The sequence below is a fragment of the Pangasianodon hypophthalmus genome, chromosome 16, assembly GCF_027358585.1.
Source record: "Pangasianodon hypophthalmus isolate fPanHyp1 chromosome 16, fPanHyp1.pri, whole genome shotgun sequence".
NCBI lineage: Eukaryota > Metazoa > Chordata > Actinopteri > Siluriformes > Pangasiidae > Pangasianodon > Pangasianodon hypophthalmus.
The window spans coordinates 9,461,285-9,476,128 of NC_069725.1; the positions used below are offsets into that span (position 1 = coordinate 9,461,285).

The window sequence follows — 14,844 nt, forward strand, 5'->3', positions numbered from 1 at the left end:
TGACAGCAGAGGTCAGTACAGACCTCTACAGCAGTCCCTGCACAGTGTATTTCTCAAGCTACCCTTGGTTTTGCAAGCTTAACACTGGTCATTGTGAAACATTTTGCAACAAATACCAGAAGTAAAAGACAGAACTGAGAATAGAAATGTTCAGTTGTTAATTGGTTCTTACAATATAAATAAAATACAAGGTCCTAAGCACACGAGTATAAAGGAGTCATAAGGATCAGATGCCATGCTGGTGTTGCTGTGCTGTCTGGGTGTCTTGTTACTTGTTTCTCATGCATCACTGCTTCAGTCAGGAGGACATCTCTTATTACCAGACCCGCACCTAGGAGGTACTTCTTTTCCACTCTACTCATGTTCGTCTTCAACAATCCTTTTAAATTCACAGGTTATCCATTGTTGGTCAAATAGATAATCTATGAATAGAGGTTAATGGATCCAAGCAGGAAATTGCAAAAATCAACAAGTTACACAGACTCAGTAACACTTCCACATGAGTTTATTTGTTATGCCATGTTTTACAGTAGCACTACAGCTTTTGAACAGCAACACAATGAGAATACGTTACACTACATACAGTGCAGAAGTTTGAACAACTTAACTCTGAACAAATAGAGGACCAGACTCACTACAACACACAAGAAGCAAATGAAACATCACACAATACACAGATAAAATTAAAGGACCAGTGCTATTAATTGGGTGCCAAAGCATAGCAAGATGGGCGTTGGCACAGAAACACATTCATGCCTTAGCCTACAGACTTGGACCTTGAATTTCAATGCCTTTCCAGCATTCTTCTGCTCTGGAGAGGGATATAACGTGGCTTAATGTGTGGGAGTGCGAGTATGGTAAACAGTGGCCCGAGAAAGGCCTGCTCTTCAGATGGGCCTCCTGAAGTTCTGGCCAGCGAAGCGGGCCTTGTCTCCAAGCTCCTCTTCAATCCTACACAGAGGAAAATTCATTACTCTATAATCTATAAACAAAACTTTTCACATTAGGTCAGAACGAAATTAATCTTTGTTATCTCTTCAAATGCAATATTAAAAGGAATATACCACCATAATTTTAACCTAATCACTATCTGCCATATCAGTAGCACCATGGACCATCTACAGAAAATATTTAACATTTCTGTGTACTGAGAAGAGTATGGAAAAATCTGTTTACTGTAAACTTGCATGTAACACAAGTCTAACTGCAGCTGCTGTGGCAGTGAAATATGAGCCATTTATGTAAACCTGATATGTTTTATGGTTTTTTCCATCAAAGGTAGTTGTAAATTAAAAGCAAATTATGTATAATTAAGTGTTCTTCCTGCTGTCAGAGATGGGAGTAACAGCTCATGTCTTGTCTCATGTCTTGTCTCATCTCAAGTGATTTAATGGAATCACTCAGGATGAAACACATGGATTTTAAACTTTTGATGGAATTCAATAAATGCCCTTGGGTTTCATTTATTTAAAAAAAAAAAAAGGTTTTCTGTTCTTTTCAGTACAGACTCTTAGCAATGTTTCAAAACTGTGTGGTCACGACTCCTATGCTACAGATGTAGTATGTTAGATTTAAAAATGCTGGAGTATTTGTTGAACATGAAATACATGCCATGTGATCTAGCTCTGTAACTATTGTACCTGAGCAGCTGATTGTACTTGGCCAGACGCTCGGACCTGCAGGGGGCGCCAGTCTTAATCTAAATTAAGTCGCACACACACACACACAAACCTCAATTAGGTTACTCTTTGTTTTCATTAAGTAATACATGTTAGATTATTGTAGTTACACTCACCTGGCCAGTGCAGAGGCCAACCACCAGATCAGCGATGAAGGTGTCCTCGGTCTCTCCAGAGCGGTGGCTCACCATCACACCCCAGCCACTGGACTGAGCCAGCTTGCAGCTACACAATGGCAGGAAATATGTGAACACATGTTACAGTAAACAAACTTTCCAGTATGTGCAATGCGTTACATGCTAGCTAGTGAAAAGCTTAATAATATTGAAAGTCAGAGTGTGTGGTCACTCACGCCTGGAGGGACTCTGTGACAGAGCCGATCTGGTTGACCTTCAGCAGCAGGCAGTTGCAGGCCTTTTCAGATACGGCCTTAGCGATGCGTTTGGGGTTGGTCACAGTCAGATCGTCACCCACCACCTGGATACTGGTGCTGCCTGTGAACTTGGACCAGGCTTCCCAGTCATCCTGGTCAAAGGGATCCTCAATGGAGACAACTGAAGGGTGGGGGAAGAACAAAACAAAAAACAAAAAAAACGGCCATTTGGTTAACACACCAATCAACTTCATAAGCATGGTCTGAAAATAGTCATAAATAAAAAAGGTCAAAAAACAGCCGACTCTCAAATTGCACAGTACAAAAATATTTCATAAAATAAGCTTGCATTAGCTTTTATATCTAGCATGGATTAAAAATGCAGTCATCCGTTAAATATAAATTGCACAGAGCCCCTGTAAGCCCCAAGGCCACAGTAGGAGGGGGGCCTGTATGTGCTCACATGCACGTACATCACAGCGCATTATCATGGCTCAGTTGATGGCTTCAGGGTTTATCCCACTAAAATTAACCCATTAAATGCTTTACACCCCCCCCCAATACTACAGTAGAGTATAAAGTCACTACCATGTTTGCAGCACTTCATGTTACACATCACAAGATTGGAAGTCCTAGATTATATAGTATAACAGCTGAAGCCTTTAGCAAACAGCTTAAGTCATGTAAAAACTCCTAGCACTCATTCATAGCAGATGAAATCCTAAAAGAAACTGACCAGGATAATCCTTCACAAAGCTCTTGTAGAGGTCAGCCAGCTGGTCGTGGCTGATGTAACGGCTGGGATCATCAGGTGACTTGAAGTCCAGGTCATATTTGCCACCTTTGTAAAATTCGGAGGCTGCTACATCCATGCCAATGACAACCTTGTCAGTGTAGCCAGCCTTGCTGATGGCAGTCTTCAGCAGCTCAAGAGCTAGGGGAGAAATACTGAATTAAAATCTTTTCAAACCAAAACTTTATAAAAGGCTGATAAAACTAACACTCATCATGGCTGCATTACTCTTCTGCTTTTAAGCTCTTTTGCAATTTCTATATGAAGAAATGCTTTCTAACCAGGAAGGAAATTTTCCTTTAATGTAATAGCTTCTATAAATAAATCCATTTCTTACACTTCAGCAATGAAACAATACTGCAGATGAACAGACTTTAACAGAACCTAACAATAAACCTATTTGTTGTGTCTTAGAGGTTGGAGACAGCAGGGTTCAGTGGCTGAGAGACATTCAGCACAGCAGGTCTCACTGTAGATGCCTGACTGTCCCTGCAGAGGCCTGGTCTGAAACCAGAAACCCTGTGCTGTTGCTTACAAGAAGGAATTTCCAGTTACAGCATTAAAGTACTAAAATTAGGGCCTAGGTTTAAAATAAGGTTATGCTGCAGATATCTGATGCAGAAAGCATAGATTTTTTTTAATATTAAATGGACATGAAATAGGTACAGCTATATGTGGAAGTGTGACCAGGCAGGGACCTTTCTAACCAAATCTAGAAAATTCACATATTACTCAATCAACCAAGTGCAATATGAAAGCAATAAAATTTGTACAAAAAAAAAAAAAAAGTACAAAGCCATGGTTCGTGTACTAGCTGAAAATAAATGCAGTCTGATGTCAAATACTGTATATACGATAATACAGCATTTGTAGTCATGTCAAAAGGGGAAGAATAAGGGACTATTTCATTCATTCATATTTTATCAATGGACTAATATTCATCTGGCTGGGAGCTTATTGCCAGTCTTTGATAAACTACACTAAAATGTCATAAATAAGCAACAGACATTCACCACAATTATACCAGGTGGAACAAACTTGCAACTCAAGGCCAGGCTTTGGGTTTTACTGCTTAGCACCTGAACCAGAAGTGAAAAACTTTTTTACTTTTCTAAACTTTCAGTGTAGTGAAATTGGGACAGTAGGTTGTAGCATGTTTAACATGTTACTTAATTCTGCGATGGATCTTTTAATTTTATATTAAAAACATGATAAAATATTAATAGTTCCTAACTGAATGAGATGCATTACTCTTGACTCGTATGAACATGAAAAATGTTTGAGTGATAGAATTTGTGCTACAATTGAGATTTCATAATCATGTATTTTTCCTGTGTGTGCAATCCAATGTAACAGCAGACTTTTTGCAGAAGTATGTACAGTAACTCTAACTGACACTCTATTTCTCCTCTCACCTTCTTTGTTTTCCAGGATGTTGGGGGCGAAGCCACCTTCGTCTCCCACATTGGTGGCGTCTTTGCCGTATTTCTCCTTGATGACGTTCTTCAGGTTGTGGTAGACCTCAGCACCGATGCGCATGGCCTCTTTGAAGTTGCTTGCTCCAACTGGGAGGATCATGAACTCCTGCATGGCCAGCTTGTTGCCAGCGTGGGAGCCCCCGTTGATAACGTTGAAGGCCTTGGGAATATAAATGGCTTTATTATTAGTGTGCCAGAACTTTCAACAAGCCATACCAGAGAGAAGAGGACAGATTACACTCTGGCATGAGCACAATGAACACAATACATGCTTACAGGCACTGGGAGGATGACCTCTGGATTTCCAGCAAGGTCAGCGATGTGGCGGTAGAGTGGGACGCCCTTCTCTGCAGCACCAGCCTTGCACACAGCCAGGGACACACCCAGGATGGCATTTGCACCAAATTTAGCTGAGGATTTACAAAAGTAACACATTAAAAAGCAGCAACTTGTGCTAATCTAGTTACCAAATCGAATTCCTTAGATAAAATTATATTCATACATATACTTTCTTCAACTCTATATCTACACATATTCCCATCTCTATACAAAATGAATAAACGTTGCAATTTTCACAATTCATATTATTGATGCATACATTTATTTGTGAGATTAGCTTACATTTGTTATCTGTACCATCCATATCAAGCATCAGCTTGTCAATCTTCTCCTGCTCCAAAACAGACACATCCTGTATGATAACAAAAGGAAATAAGAGTAAACCTTTTTGCAGCAAGTGTTAGGCCATGAAGCTGGGTTAAATACCATGCAGTCAACACAAAGCTGGTGCAATGTTAAACAGGTTCACAGCATACAATGGTTAAAAAAAAAACAGACATACCATGCCTTCCAGAATTATTGGCACCCTTCATGAAAATTAGCAAAAATGACTATAAAATAAGCAATCATTCAAAATGCCTGCTCAAACAGTAGTAGAAACTGTGTTCTAACAAAACTCCTTCTGATTAGAAGAAGAATTTTCTTTACAAAATGAACGATTTTTTTTTAATTGAAAGATTCTTGGAAAATTTTTCTTTTGCTCCCAGTCCCCAGGAACTCTGCTGTTGTCTTTAACCATGTCCTGTTTCTATGGCATATAAATATAAGGTAGCAGACAACTAGTTGTGCAGACGACTAATTATATAAAGGAGCTCCATGTTCTGCATGGAGGAGTGAACTAGGACCCCTCTACAAGTGTTTCCAACCCTGTTTCTGTAAATACATTACAGAAAGAGACTCAGTGCTGTTTTCTCTGGGGCAGGCATCACAAAATATTAATTAAATGAGTGTCAATAAGTTTAGCAGAAAAACTACACTACTTCAAAAAAGTCTGCATTTAAAAGAAATGCTTAAATAAAACTGTTTGAGCTTAATTTCACTTGTTACCCGTGTTGTTATTTCTGGCTTATTTTCATGATGGGTGCCAATAGTTCTGGAGGGAACGGTATAAACTGCATTGTCCTGAGCAAATTAATGGCTGCTTCATGAAACTTTTCTGTCTGTCTATACATCACTAAATCAAAGCTGAATTACTATTCTCATCATCTTAACCATGTTCAAAAACCTATGATCTACAATAACACACATTGTTGCATTAGTCAAAGAATAAATATTCCTACCTGGCTAACCAGGGCAGGTGCAATTGTTTTATTGATATGCTCAACAGCTTTAGAGACACCTGCAAGGAACAAGCAGACCATCACTGACCCGAGTGGAGGGGAACATGCAGAGTTGGCACGGTTAGACATTAGATCACAGGCCCCGAAGTTCTCCCCAATTATTTATTAGCATTCAGGTGAGGGAGCTTTAGCACACGTAGGAGAGTTTCAAATGTTTCTCAGGACTTCTGTGATCATCTGTTAGTTGCAAAAACAAACTCATGCTCTGGTACACACGGCTGAGATGACCCTTACTTCAGTTACGGCACACACTCATTTACCTGGTTACATAAAGCTGGGGCCAAGAACTCATTTACATATTTTACAGCTCTTTTCACCCCTGACAGAGGAGAAGGAAAGTGTCAAAACAGGCAAGATAGAAAAACAAAGAAATAGGCAGAGTACACAGTGACAGATCTACATTACTGAAGACCTGGAAGAACCTATTACAGTAAATAAATGATGGTTGGGTGGCTGAGGTGAAGCAGCCTACAATTGTAAGCATATAAGCACAGTGCCAAACATTAGGCATTAATTAGGCAATAATTAATTGAAGGAAAGTAGTTTGTAGAAGAAAATTTCCCACCAATAGTCTATAAAGTTTGGTGGAAACATACATTTAAATGTTTAGACTCATGGTTTGGTCTGGGGACCCTCCAGGGGTAATAAGGATTTGTACAAGTTCTATGGGTGGAAAATAGAAATAAAAAAAAACATCTCTGGCTCCAATTAATAGCCAAAAATGTTACTGTACACATTTAATCTTAATTTAATAAAGTGCCTAATTTTTTTAAAAATACTTCTGTATAATTCTGTACTTAAGGGGTCTATGATTAACAGGTAAAGAGATCATATAATATCATATATCAAGACTATTATATAATTTGACATTTTTCAATAACCTCTGTAACCGCACCTTTGCCCAGATAGCGCGTCTTGTCATTGTCACGAAGCTCAAGGGCCTCATAGATGCCAGTGGAAGCACCGCTGGGCACTGCAGCTCTGAAGAGACCTTAGGAAAAATCAACAATTACTACATTTACTTACATAATTTCAGCTACTGTCATAAAATACACACAGCCCTCCATCGAGCCAGTCAAGGTGACTCACTTCCCCAGAATTCCCCTCTACCAATGGAGAGACTTTTTCCGTGATGTTGCCCATATAAGGGGCTCCCATAACCCCACCCACTCTCACACACTGCAGACAAGAGGTTACATAACCTCATCATTATCATATGTGCCACAAAGAATGGCTGATACCACATTGAAGTTCAGTTTCATTGTATTTGACTTTATATTAAAAAAAAAATAATAATAAAAAAATAAAAAAATAAAAACACAATATCAGAGCCAAATCATTGTCAAAGTCTGCAGATAAAATGGATTTAGACACATCTGTGAATTGAGCAGTGATTCTGTGCTTGATGAATCTCGGTACCTGTACCACGAAACCACGGTTTAACTTTCTGTTGAATTCTTAAATCTGATCAGAAGGTGTTGATTAATTTTCTACAACAGCACAGCCCAGACAGCAGTTTTGCTAAAAGGCAAGTCACTGAATTATATTAATGTTCTCACTCCAATACTTCATTCATATTTTAGCATCTATTTTGAACTTGTGGAAGGAGTCTGCAGTGTCAGTGCTGTATAACAGTCAGATGTACAGCTGTTCCTGTAAGTCTTCCACCAAGGGAAAGTCTTCAGGACATAAATAATGGCACTTTGCTATGTCTTGGTAACATGACTTAAGTGCAAGGGCTCGTATTCTTCTGTGAAAAGTCTTTTTTGAAACTGCCAAGACTACTCATTGGACGGTGTGTTCGTCCATCACCTCCTAGTCCAATGCCGGCGGCTGAGAGGAGGAGCTTACACTTTCAGAGGCCGCCCAGGACAAGTGAAGAGAGGTGAAGAGAGTTTATAGCTGTTGCAACACAAGTGAGAACAGGAACTAACATGTTTCATGGACGTTCCACAACATCAAACATAACTATAAATGGATAAACCGTATAATGTCTCATTATCTGATACAGAATTGTTAACGTTGGTAAAATGTTAACGTCTGCCAAATGCTATAAATGTAAATGTAATGTAAATGTAAAATGCTATGATAGAAGAGAAATAAAATTTCCAGGCATGCTGTTATAGGAAAATAATCAACTTTGAGGTTGTAACTGATCATGCCACCCAGTCGTGTTTCTTGTTTACATAATACGTGTCGTTAATTTAGACACCTATGCCAATGTGCACATTATTCCAGTGCTGGGACAAGGACTAACATCCAGTAACATCAGTGGAAGCTGTGAAATGGATTATAAAAAACATTTAAAACTCAAAATGAGTGTCTGTATCTACACTATTGCAACTAGACTTGACAGACTGTTTAATCACATCAGCATGATTTGTATTGTAATATCTAAACATTTACAATATATGAAAGTCTTCTCTTTGCTATTTAAGGCTTGCAGTGTTCTGAAAGCTGTTTCAGATTCTTTTGTTTCATATACAGAAATATGTTCATCCAAATGCAGTCTTGATGTATGGTTTAGCATTTGGTTTGGAAAAAAGGACACATTTTTCTCTATTCATTATATTCTTCATTCAATCACACAATTCCTTTAAATATTATATATATTACATACATTCCATGTGCTTTGGCAACCCTACTCTTGAATTTGAGTATTTTCAAAAAGAAAATCATGATATAGGAAACATATCAGCCTTTTGTATGAACAGGTGTCCCTTTGATTACTGCAAAAATGTTGATATAAAGGTGTGACTGTGTTGGACTTATTTAGGAAACAAACTCTGGTGGAGTTTAACTGGAAAACCTGGGTGAGAGTGAGACCACAGTACACACTACAGCAGCTCACCAAAAATAGCTCTGAGGGCAGAAGATGACTAAAGCTGCACTCAGATTGCAGGGAGAGGGGCTGTCCCTTGGCTCGGTACATTCTGGAAAGCTAACTTAGCCATTTGCTAGCTTGGAGGCCCAAACTTCAAATAATTATTCACTGAGCTTCATTAACAGTCAGGTCATATGTTAGGAGCTAAACAGCTGCACTGCTAGACAAACCACACATTAAAAAGCTGGAACTTTTCGATTGCATAGTGGTTCAAAGTCTAACGGACCTGTACAAAATCAATTTGTAAAAGGAAACACATGGGATACAGTAAGTAAGCTACTCATAGCTATGTGGTATTTATTTTCATTTAGTCACTTGGCAGATGCTCTTAACCACAGTGACATCTATTCCATTTTACAGTGAGATGCAATGCAATCCAGGCCATGTATACCATTACAACGACTATTTATGTTCAACTACCACTTGATCTGCTTTTTCTAGCCTACTGGACAGCACATGGGAGACTGATCATGGAGAAAGCAACTCAATGGCTCATTCATTCGGAAACTCACTGCCTGCATTTACCGTCTTTTGCCTGTCCCGACACACCATCATTCACAGCCCTGAAATGATGTGGCTGCTGCAACGGACTAGGCTCTGTCTGAGGGAAGGCTCAGAATGGATAATGAGTCTACGCATATACAGGAAGAAGTCACCAAGAGCAAAGTGTTATGTTCTAAAGTTACCGCAAAACAGTAACATCGGCTTGTGATGAAATGAGCTTTTTTCTGCGACATGACAAAGTAATGGAAATCTTTACCTTTCTTAGTATAGAGATCAACCTCAACTGTGGGGTTTCCACGTGAGTCGAAAATCTCACGAGCATGGATCTTCAGGATAGACATGTTGCAGGATCTGGGGGAGAAAAAAACACTCAGGGAAAGAAAAAAGAAAAAAGAAAAAAGAAAAAAAAACATCGCAGCACACAATTCACAATGATAAGTCAATAACTCATTAAAGAAATGCAATGTGTGATAATTACTTTTCACATGCAAAACAATTCTGGAAGGAGGTTTGTAAAAAGTACCCTGACACAGCATGTCAAATGTGTCACTCATTCTAGTATGGAAAACCTTCGTTACACACAGAAGGACTGAATGAATATAGGAATGAATGAATACATGTTTCTTGAATTTCATCAGCATGCAAATGCTCCTCTAAGGGGTAACCACAAGTGAAACTAATTCAGACATTTACGGAGCCTTTGAAATGTCAAGCCTTCACACAAGACATCCAAGGCTTAGCAAACTCTTCATTAAGTCATGGATCTCTCACTCATTCACTTTCAGTAAACTTCTTTATCTTGGTCAGAGCCATGGTGGATATGGAGCCTATCCCAGGAACAGTGGGCGTGAGGTGGGAATACACCCTAGATGGGCTGCCAGTCCATCGCAGGGCACCATACACACACTCATTCACACCTAGGAGCCAATCAACCTACTGTCATGTTTTTGGGTGAGGGGAGAAAACCGGAAAACCCAGAGAAAACTCACGTAGCCATGGGGAGAACATGCACAGAAACTCAGACACTATAGGTGCAGATGGAAGCCAATACCGTATCAGTTCATAAATAACGGTATACTGAACTGATATGCATTGATAAACACTGACGTGTAATATAAAATATATGCACTGACTTGTTTAAACCTTAAATTAAGGCAACATCCTTACGGTTACATGATCTGGAGCATGAGTTTCCAAGAACTGGGCCACAATGTGTCACCAGCAACAGGATTACTAATTTTCCACTTTCAGGACCATTCATACACAATTCAGAACTAGAGCGCAAACAGGTCAGAAAAATCAAGCCATACTAAAGCAAAGCGTAGTTAAAATAACCATCAAATAACAAATATATTCACAACAACTACATGTGGTTTAGCTGGACCAATAGAAAATCTTGTGGCCTTAAATGTCAATGAAAACTTGCCACTGGCCACAAAACACCAGGCTGCGTCCACTACCACAAGATAGACAGCAGCACATGCGCCCTGCACTCAGCAGTTCATGCTTTACACCATAAACTGTGCATTGACATGCATCATACAGGCAAAAGGAAATAATACACACTTCCTGGAGTTTATTTCCTGTTCAATATGCCTATTAAACTAGTGTTCCACAGCCAAAAGTCAAGAGATGATGGTCATAAAATCAGCACAGAAACTAATACGTCATTTACATGCTAATCCACATTAAACACTGGCAGATTCTGACGTCATCAAGTGTCTACCATATATGCGTTATTTTTTTACATAGCATGTAAATTAGTAGGGGTAGATTGCGGATTGGAAAGTTTAGGCCGTTTGAGTTGAATGGCACACAAAAAAAAAAAACAAAAAAAAAACCCTTTTCTCGTCGACACAGACCTAACACTCAGCCGTTAAATCGTCACACTTAAATTTCGTCACTACCGGTTTCCATTTCAAGGACAAAAATTCCGCAAAGGAATCAAGAAAATCAGACACTTGATGCCAAGCACACCTGAACACTCCTCCTCAGAGGAGTAAACCCACAGGCGCCCCAAAATAGCCTTTACTACCATAGAAAGGATTAAAAAAAGTCTAACTTTAACTCTGTTGCAGGATTCAAATGCCAAATCTAGCTAATTTAACCTTAAATTAATATCAATATCCTGGTTAGCTCATAGCTAGCGCGCTTCCAGCCTCAAAAAATCCTGTCACGAAGGTTAAATCTACTGTCTCATTTCAAACTCGTCAGGGACATTTAAACAACAGCAGTATTTGTAGGAAAATGTTTGAATTGGGCCTCACCTTGCCTAGCTGTGTGCAAGGACAGCGGTCTGGTCACTTCAGTCTCCGCAGCAGAAGCAGAGAAGGCGGAGGGTTACAGTGTTGCGCAGTGATAACCCTGACAGAAAAAAAGAAAAAAAATCAGGAAGCAGCGCGTGCAAGCTTTTAGAGCTACGTGATTGGCCAAATTGGCATCACGTGGCATCTCGTGCATGAACAAGCGCACGTTTCCTTCAATCACAACTTCATCATCATTAGATTTATTCAGAAAAAAAGAGAAAGGATCATGGTGGTTCAGCTTAATCGAATACTTAGATTCGCATCTAAGCTTTGATACAAAGGATTTTTTTTTTTGGGTAATTAAATAAAATCTTTTTTTTTTTCATATTAGGTGCCTGGTGTAGGCGTCACCCAGCAGCCTACGTGCCGAGCATCAGCTACAGCCAGACTGCGTCACCGGGGGTTAGTCATAGTCAGCACATCCGGCACCAGCACCACGAGGAATTTTCCAACTCTGTGTAGTTCTAAGGTTTAATTCTATGTGTATTTGATTTGGACTGCGAGTACACATCTAACTTAAAATCGTTTTAAGGGGGATGTTAGATAATAATAATGATTATAGATAGATAGAGAGTACTTTATTGATCCCCAAGGGGAAATCTTGTGTCACAACACCCACAAAACAAGAGCAACAAGGAGGACTAAGACTTAACAGTTCACAAGAACTTTAAAAATGCATGATAAACTTACAATATACCATAAATAAGAGGGGACAAAATATACATAGAAATAGTTCTCCAAGTTATTTACAGAGTAAGATTCCTGTATGAAATATATCACAGGTTGGCAGGCTTAAAAACTGTACATTAGTCATGTGTGATGAGCACATGAGTTGTGGTAGTGTGTGTATAAAAATGTACAGCAGTCATATGTAAAAATTGTTGTGCAATATGCAGTGTAGTAGTTGGGTATGCAAAATCAGTAGACATAAATATAAGTTCTAATTATTAAATAAAAGGCATTCATTAATGAAATGAACTATACACATTAATTCCACATTTAAAAACAACATGGAATACAAATACATCATTATGCTTAAGAAACACAGTCTTTCCAGGCTTGTGTCCACATGCACAAGGCCTACTTTTGGATAACTGACTCATGAGTGTGTTCTGTGCTTGCTTTAGTGATGCTGTGCAAACCCAAGCATCAGCTATGGCCGCCGCTGACGCAGTGTGTGTGTGAATCAGTGTTTGACCTTGAGAGAGAGAATGACTCTGTATCTACGACACCTGGTGTTTAACAGAAGAACAGCACTACTTGTGGTGTTTCCTTTCCAAAACGTTTTCCCATATGCCTGAAAACACACTATATACTATAATATAATATAGCAAAAATATACTATATCTTAAAATGTAATACCTATATTATATAAAACACTAACAAAAGAATCTGGAAAAACTGTTTAATCATTTCATTTCTGTTCATATTATTCTGTAATAAACATGTATTTTAAATGATTATCTAATAATAAAAATAAAAATAAAAAATTACTGAGATAATGATATAAAACAGAATTAGACAGGAAGTAGACAGGTGTATCACCAGCTCAGGACTATACTCCTCCCCATCAGCTGTGGTCACGCTCTCCTGAGTTCTAGCTCGACCTCTGACCCCACTCACTATGGATATTAATTATGTCCCATGCTCTGCTCAATGCTCTCTCAGTATTCCAAGCCTTTGTGAATGAAGTCCACTGTAAGTAGCTTTACAGTCCACATCAACAAAAACCCGAGAAATATGAATTTCATAAAAACTCCATCTCATTCCTTGCTTATATCATGAATGTCCAGGGAATTAAAATGGATCAGTCCAAAAGCCCAAAATCTCAAGGAACTTCAGTGTCTCTGGGGGCTCACCAATTTCTACAGGTGGTTCATCCAAGGTTGCATCTGTGGTCTTTCCTCTCACTGCACACCTAAAGGGAAAACACAAAAATTTAAAATGCAGTGAAGCGGCCTCTGCTGTCTTTCAAACACTCAAAGACTGGTTGATTAGTGCTCGCATTCTAGTCATCCTGAGCCATTCGTAATAGACATAAATGACTCAGAGACTGGCATAGGGGCTGTATCACAACAAACGGGTAATCCCCTTAATCCAGTGCCAGACTTGTGCACAGGCTAACCTGGGCTGTAAGGGGCCCCAAAATGAATCAGAAGCTATGAATAAATATTTAGGTTTTCTATCTAGTCATCAGAATATTTTCAAAGGAATATCACCACTGGCTTTTGGCTTTTGGTTTGCTGGGCCAACTGGCTGTCTGTTAACACTCCACAGTTAGTTAGTTTCATATTCAGACATCTGGGGATTTCTGGTCAATAGTACATGAACAGCACACCAAACTACTGTAAGACTATATGTCTTTAATGTGACCTAAAAAGGAGAACCAACTGATTTGAGGTTAGAGCATTTTCAATGAATACACACTGAGTATCACTCACTGAAAGGTTAGGGACTGTCACTAAAGTGCAGCCAAAAAGAAAAGTGTAAAAATTACCAACATTATTACCAACTGATTGATTTCAGCGTCTTCTGCACAGGAGTGTAGCTACTGTTTTGTGTTATAGCAGCCTTGTTTTTTTCTGGCTGGGACAGTTGTAGATTCACGATTGCATCCTTCTATTATAGGAAACTTGCCTCATCAGAAAAAAAATAATGTTGTGGGGAGCTACTCATGATAGGAACAGCCTTGGAACTTGGAGACATTGGTTGAGCTGAGCACTCATTTCTCATTCTTATGGACTATAGAAACCTTGCGTATGTTAAATCAGCTGAAAGACTGAATCTGCACCAAGAATGTTGGATGCTTTTCTTCACTAGGTTCAGATTCACACTCACTTACAGGCCAGGATCAAAGAACCTAAAAAACAATGTTTGGTCCCTCAGACCACAACCTGAAGAAACAATCATTTCCACATTGAGCATCATAGTGCCTGTTTGTTGGGAAGATATCACCAGGGCAATGAGAGAAGCGCACACACCACCTGAATGCTCACCAAACAAATCTTTTGTGCCTCTGTGAGTCTATGAGAACTCAACTCATACACTGGGTTCACACATCATTTAGCTCAGGCCATCCAGGCATACAAAAACCATGTCTCTCATGAGTAACAGATTCTGTAACACCAGCTCAGGATGCTACCCTTCC

At 39.2% G+C, this 14,844-nt stretch overlaps 1 protein-coding gene across 2 annotated transcripts; it reads right to left on the bottom strand.

The window, feature by feature from the left end:
• Positions 1-489: 489 nt before the first annotated feature.
• Positions 490-11,789, bottom strand: eno1a (enolase 1a, (alpha)). Of its 2 annotated transcripts, none has more exons than XM_026920541.3 (12): positions 11,658-11,789; positions 9,647-9,741; positions 6,898-6,993; positions 5,943-6,001; positions 4,945-5,014; positions 4,600-4,733; positions 4,261-4,483; positions 2,789-2,986; positions 2,032-2,233; positions 1,796-1,904; positions 1,641-1,699; positions 490-951 (listed from the first exon to the last, which is right to left on the bottom strand). In XM_026920541.3, exons 2-12 carry the CDS (start codon positions 9,729-9,731, stop codon positions 888-890), a joined length of 1,299 nt encoding a protein of 432 aa, XP_026776342.3. In that variant the 5' UTR covers positions 9,732-9,741; positions 11,658-11,789; the 3' UTR covers positions 490-887. The 2 variants fall into 2 exon arrangements, with proteins under 2 accessions (XP_026776342.3, XP_053096645.1); XM_053240670.1 differs by lacking the exon at positions 5,943-6,001 and adding an exon at positions 6,263-6,321.
• Between the last annotated feature and the right edge of the window lie 3,055 nt (positions 11,790-14,844).

Excerpts from the sequence above, each read along its gene's own strand:
- eno1a (XM_026920541.3), bottom strand. The coding sequence starts at position 9,731 with ATGTCTATCCTGAAGATCCATGCTCGTGAGATTTTCGACTCACGTGGA. Across the intron at positions 6,994-9,646 it reads TGATCTCTATACTAAGAAAG|GTCTCTTCAGAGCTGCAGTG; the intron begins GTAAAGATTTCC and ends ATTTTTCCTAAG. Across the intron at positions 5,015-5,942 it reads CACCTGCCCTGGTTAGCCAG|GATGTGTCTGTTTTGGAGCA; the intron begins GTAGGAATATTT and ends GTTATCATACAG.